General features: G+C 35.5%; 1 protein-coding gene across 4 annotated transcripts in view; it reads right to left on the bottom strand.

Moving 5' to 3' along the window:
• SYNE2 (spectrin repeat containing nuclear envelope protein 2) overlaps nt 1-18,091 on the bottom strand; it is a 385,421-nt gene that overhangs the window by 152,150 nt on the left and 215,180 nt on the right. For all 4 annotated transcript variants that reach the window (XM_074290333.1, XM_074290335.1, XM_074290334.1 and 1 more), the window contains exons 60-64: nt 17,879-18,061; nt 17,322-17,459; nt 13,766-13,954; nt 9,231-9,353; nt 8,377-8,559 (exon numbers count right to left, since the gene is read on the bottom strand). In XM_074290333.1, coding sequence (XP_074146434.1) covers nt 8,377-8,559; nt 9,231-9,353; nt 13,766-13,954; nt 17,322-17,459; nt 17,879-18,061 — 816 coding nt within the window. The remainder of the gene's footprint in view (nt 1-8,376; nt 8,560-9,230; nt 9,354-13,765; nt 13,955-17,321; nt 17,460-17,878; nt 18,062-18,091) is intronic.

Below are 18,091 nucleotides of genomic sequence, written 5' to 3'. Positions count from 1 at the left end.
CCTGTCCTGGAGTTAGGAGGACCTAAGTTCATATCTGGCTTTAGATACTTACTGTATAACCCTAGGCAAAGCACTTAACGCTGTTCATCTCCAAAAGAACAAAAAGGAAAATTGTAAGTCCTGTGAAATTTCCTGCATATAGACTTTTTCATTTATTTTAGGGAAAGTAATAACAAGTATGCTACTATTTATTATTACTACTAGACACACACACACACACACACACACACACACACACACACACACACACACAGAGTGAATCATTCTTTTTTTTGCCAATTTACCTTTAGTCTATTGTGGTGAATAGAGCAGTCTATAAAGAGTTTCTGTATAGCTATTTCAGGATTAAGTTACTTAATTTGATGACATTACTGATAGATCAAATTTATAATCTTGCACATAATTTCTCACCATTATAAGATGTATACAATTTGCTGCCAGCAGTATTAATGGTCCCAAAAGAGGGGATGGAATGGACAAAGTTAAGAGTACATATTGTAACCATAGAATTGGTAAAGCAAACTTGAATAGCCATATAACTATGGGAAAACAAAGAAAAAAAAGAGATAGTAGACATACATTCCAGAGGAAGCTTTGGGTGTAGCTTCTGAAACAGGAGGTTGATAAAGGAGATAATTGACAGTCAGTCTAAAAGAATGCTGGTAAAACTCTACCATGACACCCAGCACTGAGGGAAAAAGGTTCCTTTAGCTCCTCCCAAACCTAAAGCATCCTTAAAACCTCCACCCTGTTTGAAAAAGAAGTAGCTAGACTGTGGTAGTCAAGGTTACAATAATAACATCCCAGGGCAGAGCCAAGATGGCAGAGAAAAGCTAGGAAGTTATTTGAACTCTCCCCAGTTTCCCTGGAAACATTAAATAACATTTCCCTTTCTCTCCAAATAAGTCCACTGAAGTGCCTCAATTAGGGTTTTTAGATGGCAAAACACTGAAGAAAGAAACAGGAGCTCTTGGAAGATGGTACCTATAGAGAGGCTATGCCTCTATATCAGTAATTGAGGAGTTTCAAAAGGAAACTCTTGAAATCTCAAATATCAATATCAAGTCCAAGAAGGGGTCAAAATTATTTCCTCCATATTGACAGAGATGAAAGAAGCTGGAGCTCTTCACTCTACCTGCTCCTTTTACAAAAAACCTTTTGTCACTGGTAAGGAAGAAAAATGGTAGATGGCACTCCATAGTTGTCATGTCAACTACTAAGGCTCTTCCTCATCTCATCTTTGATGGGTCTAAGCCCCCAATGAATGGTATGGTATTATCGATCTCAAATAATGCCTTTGTCTGTTTCTGTATGGGTGAGACTTATGAGAAGTTTGCTTTCATCTGGAAAGGAGTCTGTTGTTTCCTAGGATTATCTGGACTTTCCTTCTTACTAAATCAGAGTTAATAAATATTTCTTCTCTGTGCTAATCACTGAGAATAAAAAGAAAATCATGACAGTCCTTAACCTCAAGGAGGATAATCTAATAGGGGAGACATATAAAAAAGATGCTGAAAAGTAGGGGTGTGGGAGAGATTACATTACATGAGGGCATAATGAAAGCAGAAGCTTTCAGATTTCCATCTCCCACACTCTCCAACCAGAGGGAGGGAGAACCTACACCTACATGGATAACACAACGTTGGCTGGGCCAGATGATTCCACAGTGGCAGAAGTCCCTAGATCAGATGATGGACATATGGATATATGAAGGACAAGGGATGAGAGAGGTCAATACTAAGAAAATCTAGTGGGATCTAGTCCACTCAGTCAAGGGTGGAGGAATACAGTAAATGAGAAATTGTTCATAAGATTCTGGACACAGTTCAGACGAAATTATAGGCACTTGTTTGTATAAAATCTAAAAAGGAAGGTAGAAACAGAATATACCCTTTAGATTTTAAGGATACCTCTCTGGGGAATCCTGATGACCTTGAAATATGAAGTTATCTAAAATTTTGTCTCTTTCAAATTGAGGCCAAAATAAGCTGTAATCTTGAAAGATGTGAAATGGGCCACCCAACAGTCTTTTTCCCTTGGGGCCATATATTTGGAGGTCTCTTCCCATAAAGAACATACTGAGAAGTGATTAACCAAGCCCTCTGAAGTTGTCAGTTATTATGCAATTTTGGAAAAGTTGTAACTGTGTTGCTGGATCCTAGTTGCTACTGAATGGATGATACAGGTCTGTATCATTATCCTTTTTTTTTTAATAGTTGCTTGTAACGAGCTGTCGTCTCTAGAAGCTGCCGGATCACTCTCTGGGAAGAGATCTGCTGTGTCTACTCAAATCTCTCGGACAGATTCTTCTTCCTGTAGTGAACCGTTGTCTCCAGGCAGTTGCTGTTAACTCTTGACCTTAGAAGTGACTTCCCTTCCTGCAGAGAGCCCCGTCAAGCCTGATGCAATGCAGAGTCTTTTTCTTGAATCTCCTCCAGCTCTTATCCTTCTCCAGGCCGATCTGCTCTCTGCGCCCAGTGCTGTCTCTTTTTATCCTCCCAGAGAATGGGCGTGGGATAATGCAAGGGCTTCTGGGAAGAACCACCCCAGCCAATGAGCTTGCCCCCTCTATCAAGTCAACCTGAGTTCTCACCTTGTAATTGTCCAGAAAACCTGAATTCTCACCTTGTCACCAACCAGACAACCTGAGTTCTCACTTAGTAATCCTAACATCTCCCCCTTTCTTTTGATTTAGAACATAGGACAGTCATGACCTTGAAACATAAATCCATCAATATGGGAAGTATTACAGATAATTACATAAATGACCTTGAAACATAAATCCATCAATATGGGAAGTATTACAGATAATTACATGAATTACATAAGCACATAGTAACATAGTAACATAACACATGCTAGAAGTATATAACATAATCATAAATTGAAAATTTATAAATGTCCATAAGTCCATTGTCCATTATTCTCATCTTGTGTGAGGAAGTCCAATGATTCCTGCTGGTTTTTAAAGTTCTTTAACAGTCTTCTTATTATCCATGCTCTTTCAGTGTCAGATGTTTCTTAGATCTTCTCCTTTATTTTGAGGTCTTTCTCTTTTTCTGTCTCTCTCTGATGGATAAGGCGAATATGACTCGTTGGCACCCATCTGATTCCTTCTCCTGCTGAAGAAATACAAGCAAACCCTCTCTCCCAGGCAGTTAACCTATCTAGCCTTTTGACTGACTTATCAGGTAATCCCTTTCTGCCATGTGATTGCTTCTCTGCTGATTGATTAAATCAGAGTCCTGGCCTTCTAAAGGTTCTTTGGGTGTAACAGCAGCTGCCATCATGCCCCAAGTCTTTTTTGCCAGGGGCCCTGGACCTGGGCCCCTCATCCCATTTCCCTGAATTATTCTACACTCTGATGCCCAATGGAGTCCTCTGTTGCATTTTGGACATGGGGTTTTAGGTCTTCTCTCACCCTGTCTTCTCACTGTATCTCCATACCTACACTGAGCTCTTAGATGTCCAATTTTTCCACATTGAAAACATCGCCGAGTTTCTCTAGAAGTCCCTTGCCAGGAGGGACCCTGTCTTTCCACATTCATCATTGTCCGGGTGTAAAAAGCATTTGTTCCCACTGTAGCACAGCGTCTTATGATCTCCTCTAAAGGAGCATCTTTGTCTAATCCCCATATAATTCTTTTGCAAATCTCATTGGCATTTTCCCTAGCCAGATGTCTGGTCATTATTTCTGTAGCTGAATTTTCTCCAATAGTTCTTTTGACAGCAGTTTGCAAACGTCCCACAAAATCTGCAAAAGGTTCATTGGGACCTTGCTGTATTTTAGTGAAAGCCTCTCCACGATCTTTCTGTCCAGGAAGGACACCCCAAGCTTTTATTGCAGCCTTAGCAATTTGTTCATATATTGTCATGGTATAATTAATCTGTTCTGAATTCTCTCCATACCGACCTTCACCAGCCAAGTGCTCAAAAGTGAATTGTGTGTTAACTCCTATTTCCAAATTGCATCTGACTTGAATTTTACATAATTCATGAAATTCCGCAAGCCATAATAAATTTTCTCCAGGTTCCAGACATGTCCTTGCTATGGATTTCCAATCATTCGGGGTTAGGACTTCATAAGACAAACCATCTAGTAACATTTTGACATAAGCTGATGTAGCCCCATAAAGGGTACAACCTTTTTTCAAATCCTTAATTTTATTCAAATCTAAAGGTGCATATCTTCTCCTTTTTTTACCTACAGAGTCAGTATTTTCAATCACAGGATATGCATGTATAAAATCACTTATATCCTGTCCTTCTCTCTTAGCTTTAACCAATGCTTTTTCTAATCTTGTCATAGGCTTAGGCTTCTTCACAGGCAATTCTGTTTGTGTTTCTGCCTCTTCCTCTCTTTCTTCCTCCATCTCTGAAGGTGGGGTTGATGTGGGCCTGTCAATAATCTGTTCTCTAGGCAGGGTTGAAGCTTCTTCAAGAGAATCATACCATAATTCCTCATTTAAATCCTCTTGCTCTAGGGAAAGATCTTGATCTTTCCTTTTTTCCTCACACTTCCTCCTCTGTTCATTTTTAGAACTTTTCCTTTTCCTACAACTTGCTTGATAGTTTAAGGCTAATTGAACTATGTTGTAGATATAAAATACTTCTGCAGAAATTGAACGAGGCCCATTTTTTGCTTGAAATTCTTTCATTTCATATCCCACTAGCTTCCATTTATCTATATCTATCTTTTCTTCCTCTAAGAACCAAGGGGATGTGTGTCTTAATGCAGCCAAGAGTTTAGCAATCTGTACCCAGGTTACAAGTAAACTCTGCTCCTCAATTATGTTGATTATACTCTCTATAGTACCACTCCTGAATGGGGGTGGAGCTGAGGTTGCTTCTGGGGCTGGGGATGAGTCGGCTGAGGTCCAGGGATTGAATATAGCTAACATCTGCCCCATTTCAGCTATAAGAGATTCCTGGTTTAGCCCTTAACAAGTTAAGTTCCTTATTTATCTATTAGCACGCTCACTTAATCTTTAACAAAGTTTCCTCTTTACTCACGGTTCTGGGTCAGAGAGACTGAGATCTAGATCGGAAGCTTTTCCACTGGAATCAGGACCGTGTCTGTCCCTGTTCGGGTGCCAAATTGCGAAGGTCTGGTCTAGCTCTTCTTGTCAGGATAAGCAAAAGTCCTTGCCCCACGTTGGGCGCCAATTGTAACGAGCTGTCGTCTCTAGAAGCTGCCGGATCACTCTCTGGGAAGAGATCTGCTGTGTCTACTCAAATCTCTCGGACAGATTCTTCTTCCTGTAGTGAACCGTTGTCTCCAGGCAGTTGCTGTTAACTCTTGACCTTAGAAGTGACTTCCCTTCCTGCAGAGAGCCCCGTCAAGCCTGATGCAATGCAGAGTCTTTTTCTTGAATCTCCTCCAGCTCTTATCCTTCTCCAGGCCGATCTGCTCTCTGCGCCCAGTGCTGTCTCTTTTTATCCTCCCAGAGAATGGGCGTGGGATAATGCAAGGGCTTCTGGGAAGAACCACCCCAGCCAATGAGCTTGCCCCCTCTATCAAGTCAACCTGAGTTCTCACCTTGTAATTGTCCAGAAAACCTGAATTCTCACCTTGTCACCAACCAGACAACCTGAGTTCTCACTTAGTAATCCTAACAGTTGCTTATTAGGAGTTAGAAGTTCTAAGAGGGTGTCTCTAACAAGTTAAATAAAGCAAAGGAGGTCTATATTGTTAAATGGAAATAATATATTCGAGATGTGGTTGCCTGGGTCTTTAAAGTGTTAGCACTCTTGTGATCAAATAGAGACTCTTCCAGAGGCTGTCCTTTTCCACTAATCTGTTGAGCTCTTGACTATGTGGCTGGCTCCCTAAGAATACCATTTGCCTGATTTGCCAATGACTTCACCTATCATCAGGGAGGCAAATATAGCTGTAATTCAGCAGCCATTGATCTGATAATGGAATAACCTAAGGAAAAGAGAGCCTGACAGATCCTCTCAATGGGCTAAGCTGTAAGTTGCATGGCTAGTATATGAGAAAACATTGAAGGATTCCTGATTACTTGATTGTGGTCTAGCAAGTGATCTAAGGTCTATAGAAAACAAAAATAAAGTTTTAAAAAAGGTATGCTTTGATCTGCATTCAAAGTTCATTAGTTCTCTCTCTAAGGGTGGAGAGAACTTTTTATCATGAGGAATTACCTTCAGTCATTGCCTTGATCAGAGTAGCTAAGACTTTAACAATTGGTCATTTTTACATTATTGTTATTACTGTGTACAATGCACTGACTTTGTGTCAATTAGGATAAGTATTCCCCATTTTTTTCCTGAAACCACCTGGCATAATTTCTTAGAGCACAACACTATTCTATCACAATCATACCACAAGTTGTTCAGCAATTTCATCATTAGTTTGCATTTCTAGTACAATTATTTTCTCTGAGTTTTTCTCTCCTTGGTTGTTAACAAAACCATATTTGTGTCATAAAAGGAATAGGATCCTTCTTTATTTCTTTTTTCAAACAATTAGTATTAAGATCCATAAATAGTATAGTTTACTTTTGAATATATCTGGTCATAGGAATTTTTTCTTAGGGACCACATTTATGGCTTCTTCAATAGAAATTTTCATCTTGGGATCCCTTTCAGATGATTAGTGGATTCTTTTGGTTTCTATTTATTCTCTGGTTCAAGGATATCTGGGCATTAATAATTTATTGAAATAGTTTCCTCATTATCTGTTTTTATTCTTTCAACTTCTTTTTCTTGTCTTAATTGTTATAGCTAGCATTTCTAGTACAATATTGAATAATAGTGGTGATTGCTTCATTAATTATATGAGAAATTCAGGACTTAGTTGTTCCAAAGAGGTAAGTGAAGCCTGAAATTTTTGTTCTTTGTTCTCCTCTATATTCAGTCACTCCTAGTTCAACTTCATATTTAGTCCCCTTGTTCAGGGGACATTGCCAGCTATATTTTTTTCCTCTTGATTTTCTTTTACTTGCACTAAGCTCCTTCTTTAATTCTGCTAATAGTGAGTTTCTTTCATATCTAACATCAGAGTTGTCTTATTATGACCTTAAAGCCATATAAAAAGTGGAAGGTCCTGTAGTAAACCTTTAGGACCTTGCCACCAAGGAGTGGTATTGTTAGGAACAACATTTAATTGTTCTTGCCAAGAAGCTTGCTTAAGCTAGCTTTTTCTCCAAGATGTAGGGAAGGTATCTTTGAGACTTGACTCTAGGACTGAGCTTCTGGCATATCTTCCCAGGCACTTGGGAAATTAAAAGGTCATCTCATGGAATTAGTGTCCTTCAAACATTAAGGATGGCCCACTGCTATGTGACTCAAATTAGTCTTCTGAACAGACATACTTCTATGTAGAGACAAAGATGGCTGCCTCAATCTGAACAAGTACTGTACTCTTGCTGAATATTCTTTCCATGCTATGGCTAAATAAATGTTAAATATTGAGGGTCTACTTGTGTCTCATTTTGTTCCAATCTAGAACCTGAATCACTGAAACTGGCTTGAGGCTACCTCACAATAGTGGGTGAAGAATTTTTCTCAGTATGAATGCAAAATTTTTTTTTTCATTTTATGACTAACAATATAGTTTTTTTAAAAATCAGTACCAGAGTATTAATATTTATTTACCAGCCCTAGTCACAAACACTCATAATCCAACTTTATTTAGTGGCTGGTATATACAAATAACTTGTTCTCAGTTGCCTATGATAAGGCACTTAGAAAGATCTTTGATGCACTAAAAGAAATGGACTATAATCTAATGGTCTTCATCAACAATGTTGTCTTCATTGAAATGTACCTAAGTACACTTGATTCCCACTACTATAACAAATGGTGAAATTTGAGTTACAGTTTGATAACTGATTTAGAATAAAATATAATTTCCTCTACCTTTCTTGTTCTTTTGTCTTATAATGAAGCCACTTTATAACACAAATTGGGCTATAATATTCTTTTCTTTTTTATTTCTTTCTTTGCTTATTTCTTTGTTCCTTTGTTTCTGTCTTTCTTTTTTGACTCAGGACAATAAAGAATAAGAGGATAAAAAAATAAAAATTAAACTGAACATATTGTCCTAATTTTTAGCAATATCCATTCTAGGTGAGATGGCCAAAATTTTTTTATTGCTTTGGAGTTTTAATAAAATGTAGGCAAACAAAGATTTAAATACCTTTCACAAAACTAGAAAACATCTGAGGCCAAATTTGAATCCAGGTTTTCCTGATTCTAAGCTTAGGACTCTATCCATTGCACCACCTAGCTATAGGAGAACAGATTGCAGCAATAAAGATCAGTACTCTCCACTGTTAAAAAATGAAAATGGAAATATCAATCTTGGTATGACATTTCTGTCTACTAAATTTTATGTCAGTATAAATCACTCACCTTCAGTAATTCATTTTGTTCATGGGTCATCTTTTCTAACATTTTCACCTCTTGTGAAAGTTGATTTGTTCTTTCAAATACTGGCAAAGATTTCATTCCTGTTTCAGGCAACTGCAGGACCACTTGGTAAGACTCTATTTCAGCAATGGACTTCTTCATGGGCTTTATATTTTCAAGTATGACCTACAGAAAAAGTTGCCAATGTTATATAAATGTGAAAGAAAAAGTAACTGCAAAGTCTAAGTATTTAAAGGTGACAAGTTCTATTACTTAATATTGGAAATAATATTTGGGAATTGTAAGAAGACTTTTAATTTAAAGAAATGGGGGTAGGTATATTTCCCCATCATCAAATTTTATGCTTCTACCATCATTTGTCCAAAATATATAACAATTAATTACTGGGGACTATTGTTTTGATCTAAGCATATTGAGCATATTGTTTTACCTAAGCTTCGTTCATCCTCCAGGTCCTAGTACAATCCTTTGCATACAATTTTTTTTTTTTTTTTTTTTTTTTAAAGAGGCAATTAGGGTTAAGTGACTTGCCCAGGATCATACAGCTAGGACGTGTTAAGTGTCTAAGACCACATTTGAATTCAAGTTCTCCTGACTTCAGGGCGGGTGCTCTATCCACTGCGCCACCTAGCTGCCCCCAATGTGATATTTTTTGGAAGCCACAAATATCAGGTGGACAGATTCTCATTCTATTCCTTCCTTATTTGTGCTGCCTTGTACCTAGTAAGCCTTTTATAAATAATTCTTCATTAGTATATTGCAGCAGTTACATATCTGAGAAACAGCAGAAACACAATATAAAGATTCAGAAAATGTTTTTAATAATCCACACTCACCTCTCCATGCTTAAGATGTTCCTCAGGAGAAAAATCAAATATTTCTTTGGAGAACAGGATAGCTTTGATTTTTGAAACTTTCTTCTCTATTGATTTTACTTCAGTTTCAATAGCAACTACCTCCTAAAATTTAAGAAGCAATAATTTTTTAAAAAAACTGATTTGTTTCATTGTACATTAGTCACACATGCAAAGACTTTTTATTGGTATTGATTAGATTCTCGAGAGATCAAGATGCTGATGTAATGCAGCTGTATCAAAATCAAATAGAAACAGGGGCCACTAAAACATATTTAAGAATTACTATTATCCACATACTGACTTAGAAAACCACATATATTTATTTATGTCTTTTTTATCAGCACATCAACATCTGATATGAATTACATTTTAATGTACTTGAGAAGGCAAAACTTCATGTTTGACACTTGAGGTGTGGACAGAGAACTGGCATTGCAATCAGGAAGATCTGAGTTCAATAATAATGATAATGATGATGATGATGATAATGATAGATAGCATTTATATAGTGCCAGACATGTGCCAGTCATTATGCTAAGTGCTTTTCCTTTTATTTTCATAAGAAACCTGAGAAGCAGGTACTATTATTATTCCCATTTTATAATGAAAGAAATTGAGGCAAACAGGCAAATTGACTTTCCCAGTGTCGCATAGCTGGTAAGTATCTAGAGGCAGGATTTTAAACCAGGTCTTCTGGATTTCAGACTCAGCACTGCGGAGCTCTCCTGATGCTACATGTGCATAATCCACCACTTCTGACACATACTGGCTTTGTGATCCTATTTAAGTAACCTAGCAACATCTCAGTGTTGTAGCAATTCTCTAAAAATATAAATTAAAGAGAAGGTACCAACCTACAATGATAGAGAATTTCCTTTTTCAGATATTCCATACAAATGAAATCACAAGTCTGGTACTTATCCAATATGTATTTTCATACCAAACCCAGACATTCTATGTCATTTAGCTCTATTAAAATTGACCAATCCCATCATCAATTATGTTTATTGCTTTTATAACTATTAAGCAACTGTAAGACAATTTTCAGATGAAGAAATTAAAACCATTTATAGTTATATGAAAAATGCTCTAAATCGCTATGCAAATTAAAACAACTCTGAGATACCACTACATACCTGTCAGATTGGCTAAGATGACAGTAAAAGAGAATAATGAATGTTGGAGGGGATGCGGGAAAAATGGAAAATGTGGGAAAACACTAATACATTGTTGATGAAGAGCAAATTGGATCTATACCCAAAAGGCTATCAAACTGTGCATATCCTATTGATCCGGCAGTGTATCTACTGGAATTATATTCCAATAAGATCATAAAGGAAGGAAAGGGACCCACATGTGCAAAAATGTTTGTGGCAGCCCTTTTTGTAGTGGCAAGAAACTAGAAACTGAATGGTCGCCAAATAGTTGGAGAATGGCTGATCATGATATATAAATGTTATGGAATATTATTGTTCTGTAAGAAATGACCAGCAGGATGATTTCAGAAAGGCCTGGAGAGAACTATATGAACTGATGCTGAGCGAAATGAGCAGAACCAGGAGATCATTGTACACAGCAACAGCAAGATTATGTGATGATCAATTCTGATGGAGGTGGCTCTTTTCAACAATGAGATGATTGAGGGCAATTCCAATGATCTTGTGATGAAGAGAGCCATCTACACCCAGAGAGAGGACTGTGGGAACTGAGTGTGGATCACAACATAGCATGTTCATTCTTTTTATTGTTGTTTGCTTGCATTTTGTTTTTGTTCTCATTTTTTCCCTTTCTGATCTGATTTTTCTTCTGCAGCAAGATAATTGTATAAATATTTATGCATATAATTAATTTAACGTATTTTTAACATACATTGTATTACTTGCTATCTAGGGGAAAGGGAGGGGAGAAGGGAAGAAAATTTGGAACACAAGGTTTTGCAAGGGTCAACACTGAAAATTTGTCCATGTGTATGTTTTGAAAATTAAAAAAGCTTTAATAAAAGAAAAAAAAATAACTATAAGTATGTAGTTGTGCACTCTTTAGTCAAGGAGACCTCAAATCCCAGTTCTGACCCATACAGGCCATGAGACAATTTTGTTGTTGTTCAGTCATTTCAGTAGTATGATTGTTGTTATCCCATTTGGGATTTTCTTGGCAAAAATACTGGCATGGTTTGCCATTTCCTTCTATAGCTCATTTTTCAAATGAGGAAACTGAGGCAAACAGGATTAAGTAACTGTCCACTCAGCTAGTAAGTATTTGAGATTAGATTTGTAGTTATAATGTTCTGATTTCAAGTCTAATGTTTTCTTCACTAGGCCACCTTGTTATTATTCAGTTATATATGACTCTTTGTGAGTTTCTTGGCAAAAAATATTGTGTTATTTCATTTCCCTTTCTAGCTCATTTTACAATGAAGAAACTGAGGCAAACAGGATTGGCCAAGGTCACACAGGAAGTGTTTGAGGTCAGATTTGAACTCAGGAAAATGAGTCTTCTTGACTCTAGGCCCAATGGCTGCCCTGTATTACTATAAGCAAGTCATTTAAACATTCAGTGCCTTCAGATGACTTTTAAAGACTGCAAATAATTGAAGAGTTGCCAGACAGCATCATGGGTAGAAAGAAGCTCCTTACCTGAAAATATTTTACACTGATACAATCTCAGACTTGGGCCAAAAACTCTCCACAATTCACTGGAGATTGCACAATTATAATATTATAAATTATTATATTACATAATTTTACATTACTATACTATAGTATTATGTTGTTAAACAGCTTGTTTAGATTGGGAGCTTATAGAGAGAGTGTCTTTTGTCTCTTTTTGTATCCCCTGTGTTTAGTACAGTGATTGATTGTTATTTAGTAGGCACTTAATGCTTATAGTCTGACTCATAGGCAGGAGTCTCACTTAGTCTATATACTCAATTCTTCTTATTAATAAAAGTGTGCAGTGGAGCAGTGGATAGACGCAGCCCTGAATTCAGGAGGACCTGAGTTTAAATCTGGTCTCAGACACTTAATACTTCCTAGCTGTGTGATCCTGGGCAAGTCACTTAACCCCAATGGCCTCAGGGGGAAAATTTTTTTTAAAAAAGTGTTCAATGGATATATGGGCAATCCAAAATAATGTACATAATTATCCACTATAGTATGAATTATTGCAAACTGTGAACATCCTTAAATAATTCAATTTTGGCTTTGAGATATTCTTTCCCCCCCTTTTTTTAATTTTTAAAAGTATTTTATTTTTCCAAATACATGCAAAAATAGTTTTCAACATTCACTTTTACAAAACTTTATGTTCCAAATTTTTCTCCTTTTCTTCCCCTTTCTTTTCTCCAGAAAGAAAAAAAAAACAAGCAAATAACCAGCCACCAATAACAAAAAAATATTATGCTTTGATGCACATTCAGTCTCCATAGTTCTGTCTCTGGATGCAACTGGCACAATTCTATTGGAATTGCCTTGAATTAACATATTGCTGAGAAGATCTAAGTCCATCACATTTTATCATCACATAATCTTCTTAAATTGTATACAATGTTCTCCTGGTTCTGCTCATTTTACTCATCATTGAGATATGTTTTAATACAGATATGAACATATCTAACTTGTAATATTCAAAATTTCAATAAATCATCACAACCACTATCATTTGTACAGCACATTATTCTTTTATTTTCTTTCTTTCTTTTTTTCTTTTTCTGAGTCTGGGGTTAAGTGACTTGCCCAGGGTCATACAGCTAGGAAGTGTTAAGTGTCTGAGACCACAGATGAACTCGGGTCCTCCTGAATTCAGAGCTGGTGCCCTATCCACTGCACCACCTAGCTTTCCCTACATTATTATTTTCAAAGGGTTTTTTATATGTTATTTCATGACAACCTCAATTTGACTGGCTTGGAGAATACTAGAAGGGCAGTTATATTCAATGAGACTGGAAAGGTAGGTTGGTGTAGGGCTGAGAATGACTTTATTGAAAGCCAAAATAGTACTTCGTAATTGATCTTAGAGGCAAAAGGGAGCTATTGGAGTTTATTGGGTAGAAGAATGATATAGTCACACCTGACTCTGAGGGAAATCACTTTGACATATGGAGGATTGAAGAAAAGATGAGAAGGGAATGTACATTCATATTAGTGCCTACCAAGAGCCAAGCACTGTGCTAAGCTCTAAAAAATATCGTTGTGATTCTCACAACCCTGCAAGGTAGATGCTTATTATCCTCATTTTACAGAAGTTAAGTGCTTTGCTCAGAATCACACAGTTAGTGAATGTCTGTGTCTGGATTTAAATTCAAGGATTTCTGAATCCAGGTCCAGCACTATTTGCTGCACTGATATAAGAAAACTGAAGTAGTCTGGCACAATGCAATAGATTTTTATTATTATTTAGCCCTGAGGCCAATAGATAATCAAGAGATAACTATAACAAAACAATGAAGTTATTCTTTGGTAAAATACATATAAGTTAAAATAACAAAGCAATCTTTAAACTGCAAGAAAACTTACATCAGCCATGTGCTGGATCTGTGGAAGACTTGCCATTAGTTTTTGCTGTAAAGTTGTAACTCTAGCACTTAGTTGGTTTAATTTAATTGGTGCTAAGTCATCTGTTTCAAAGATCATTGAAAATTCTTCCAGGTCAGAATAAACTGAATGAAGAAGATTTTGTTTTTGTTCTGAATCTTCCAAAGCCATCTATAAAATAGATATAAGAAAAGAGAAATATAAAAAATCAGGAAAAAAACCCATTGATTTACTAGTACATATTAAAGATTAGATTTTGCTATATTTTAAAGTGCAAGATAGTTTAATACTCTGTATAAACAGCCTGAATTGTCTTGTCAGCTAGGAAAAAAAATAATCTATAAGGATAATGTCACTGATCTGAATATTTTGAGGGGTTATATTTTTTAAAAGGGAAAACAATAAAAATCTCAACAAATATTACAATTAGTTTAATAATACATGGGTAATCTATTAAAACTTTAAACTCTAATTTGTTTTTACCTTTTCTATAAATTAAAAACAATTGTAACTTTGTCATTCTCATATAATTTTTTTATTTTTGTAATTTATAAAATTATAAACTAATGTGCAAATTTAACACTTCAAAATATTTTAAATATCTTTCAGAAATGTTCAAGCTATGAATATGTTGTCTTCAGAAGTTTATTCTATTAAAATGACAAATCTATAAAAGAATATTCATGAGAATTAATCTAAACACATTATAAATTTTACAAATCTATTTTACTCCTAACAAATCATAATTTTCTTTTATAAATTCAATTAAATTTCTCCCCCCCCCCCAGGCTGGGGTTAAGTGACTTGCCCAGGGTCACACAGCTAGGAAGTGTTAAATGTCTGAGATCAGATTTGAACTCAGGTCCTCCTGAATTCAAGGGTGGTGCTCTATCTACTGTGCCACCTAGCTGCCCCTAAATTCAATAAAATTTCAAAGAATATCATCATTATCAGCACCTCAGATGCTGATATTACAGAGGCAATTCCAAATGTTCACTTTGATGACTTCTTCCTTCTGGCACTGCCAGTAGTTCACTGGGCTACCTATACAGATACAACCATCAACATCATGAGGGCAGAGATGCTGATAAGAAGTTCCTGTCTATCAAAAGAGCTTAATAGAGAGGTCTCAGTCCATTAAATTTAAGATCTTTGAAAGCTGAGTTGATGTCACATTTATCTTTTAATCACCATATCTTTTCAACATCATCTCCTTTCTTATTAGCAATAATTTGCTTAATTAGATTGAATTCTAACCATTATAAGCTTTACAAACCCAGCAGATTAACACTAACATTATACATCTTATACAGGGATTTTGTGGGGGAAGCACTTGGAAACTAGAGGTAGTATGGTATAATAGAGATAATTCTAGATTTGGAGTCAGTCATCCTGAGTTAAAGCCAAAACTCAGTCATTTAATGCCTATGTGACTTTAGGCAAGTAATTAAACATTCTGGGCCTTGATTTCCTCAATTGTAAAATGTGTCTGGACAAAATGACCTTAAAGGTACTCTCCATTTCTAAATCTATGATTGTGTCTATATATGTGTATGTGTTTATATACATATAAATAAAATCATAATTATTATTTGGAAAAAGATGGCAGGACCTGAAATATACATCCATGCTATTGGGTAGAGTCAAAAAGACTCATCTCCCCAGTTCAAATTTGACCCAAGACACTAGCTGTTGATTCTGGGAAAATCATTAAACTTCTTTTTGCCTAAGTTTCCTCATCTGTAAAATGAGCTAGAAAAGAAAATGGCAAACCACTCAAGTATCTTTGTCAAGAAAACATCAAATATGATCACAAAGAATCAGACATGATTGAAAAGAATGAACAATAATAATAATAAAAAGAATAGTAAAAACTACAGAATAATGGAATTTTAAAGCTAGAAAGAATCACTCAGCTCATATGGTCTAATAGTTAATAAGTCAATGCATATAATACTAATATTTACTATATTGTTCACTTATTTTAAAAAATACAACCATTCTGTGAAATAGGTATTACAAATATTATTATTTCCATTATACACATATGTGTTGTGGGTATATATATACATATATATATGCACACATATATATGAGTGTGTGTGTATATACTTTAAAAACTACATAAATATTAATTATTAGTCTGGGTAGTTTAAGCTTTACACAGAATCTGTGACATTTTCTATAGCAGTAGAGATTCCTGATAAATTTGCTTTAATTACATTTAAAATATATATATGTCCAACCATGTGCCTTTGGAACCTGCTTTTGCAAATGAAAACAGATAGAAGTTATAAGTCGAATTTAAAGAACATTTTTAAAGATAAGAAACCAGGATGATTATTTGCACATTCTCCACACACACAAAAAAACAACAACTAAAGAAACAAAACTACATTTTTCTCCCACATAAAATATGTAGTAGTTTATATGGGAAAAAATATGAAGTGATTTCCCAGCAGTAAAATTCCCAAGAATTACTCCATTAGAAAGCCCTTCTGAACTTCAGATGAATTTCAGGTATCCTATCTTTTTCTATCTCTCTTCCTTCTTTTTCTTTTTTAACTTTTTCTTTAAACAACACCAGAGAGAGGATAACTAAGAATCTTTTCTCAGCAAAAGTATTTCCTGAAGGGTACAAATGGCAGTTCCACAGTTATATCAGCAGAAGGCAGCACAAAACCAGCAAGTATTATCTATTCTGTCCTGGACAATGTAATACTGGCCATTCAAGCTTGTAGGAGAATAGGCACCAACTTTGTCTCCTAATTTAGTAAACCCACTTAACTCCTAGACTGAACTACTGAGCTGACTAGGAAAAAAGCTGACATTTTTAGAAGTGTCCAATGGAATGACAATCAACTGGGACAACATGCTGAAAGAAATTCCAACTGGGAAGAGGAAGATAAACCAGCTTATGAAAAAAAAAAAAAAGATCATGTTTCAATCATAGTATCTTAGCTAATAGAAATAATATTTTGGGTGATTCAGAACATCAAATGGCCAATTAAACAAGGTTTATTAAGCTTCTACTATGCACTAGGTACGGTACTAGATATTATAATAATTTAAAGTTATAATTCCAGATTTAGAATTTTGCTTAGGATATCGTTATGCTTTTCTTTGGAAGCAACAATAAAATTAAATTCTATAAAATAATTCTTATCTTAGGACTTCATATTTTCCTTAAACAATATAAAAGGAAGAAAATATATTTACCAGATGAAAATTAAATGAATTCTCAGCATATTGGAATTGTGTTCTAATTATAGACCTCATTATGGACATTCCTTTCTCCTTCTTTCCCTTTCTTCTTTCCTTCCTTATTTTCTTTTTCTTTCTTCCTCCCTTCCTTCCTTCAGTCCTTCCTTTCTCCCCTACCTCCTCTCTCCCTTCTTTTCTCTTTCCTTCCTTCCTCCAACAATACAAGTTTATAGTTTAGGCAGTACTAAAAGTGATGTAAAGCACAGAACCATAGAATTTGAAAACTGGAAGGGAACATAAAACTCAGATAGAGCCTCAGAAAACAAACACCTACCTGCAGGATATTAGCATGGTGACTCAAGGCCTTTGAAGAACTATAGTCAGTAGGACCATCTAGCAAACTACTGGTGTTTTCTACCCAAGTCTCAGTATTTCTTAAAAGGTCATTGTATTCCTCCATTTTAAGTGTGGCCTGGGAAAAGAACATTGTAATAATTGTCAAAATATGTTTTTGATTTTAAGTATATTTTCATAATTCAGAAATCAAGGATTAACCACAAATATATATGAATCTATTCCTCTTATTTTGGTGGATATAAAGACATCAAATAAAAACAATGATTTATTTAAAATCCACCAGTCTTTTTAACTTTTTTTTTCTGTCACAAACTCTACTTTCATAGGTTTGGTGAAGATTATAGACACCCACTCAATACAGTACTTTTAAATTTATTACGAATTACATAGAAAAACACAGGAAATCAATTATATTAGAATAATCAAAAACATCTTTAAAAAAAAAACAAGTTTAAAGAGCAGCCCTGAAAAACAATCTTTTTTTGCTACTTTATAGATCATCAGTCTTCTGCTGTCCAGATGTCATAGACTCACCTTATTTAACTGGGAAGTTCTATGCTCTGCTTTCTGTGACACCTGCTGATACTGTTGAAAAGGAACCATTAAGTTATCCATCCATTCTTGGGCCTGTCCTGGGTCCTGTTCAACTATATCCTGGACTTCAGAATCTAATTCATTTAATTTAGAATGCCAGAGGTCTAGTTCATCCCACATTTTCTGTAGAAGAAAATCAGAAGAAAGTCAGAG

Source organism: Sminthopsis crassicaudata, chromosome 2, assembly GCF_048593235.1.
Source record: "Sminthopsis crassicaudata isolate SCR6 chromosome 2, ASM4859323v1, whole genome shotgun sequence".
NCBI classification, from domain to species: Eukaryota; Metazoa; Chordata; class Mammalia; order Dasyuromorphia; family Dasyuridae; genus Sminthopsis; species Sminthopsis crassicaudata.
The sequence above is the reverse complement of the archived record's forward strand: the minus strand, read 5'-3'. Positions and strand labels throughout refer to the sequence as shown.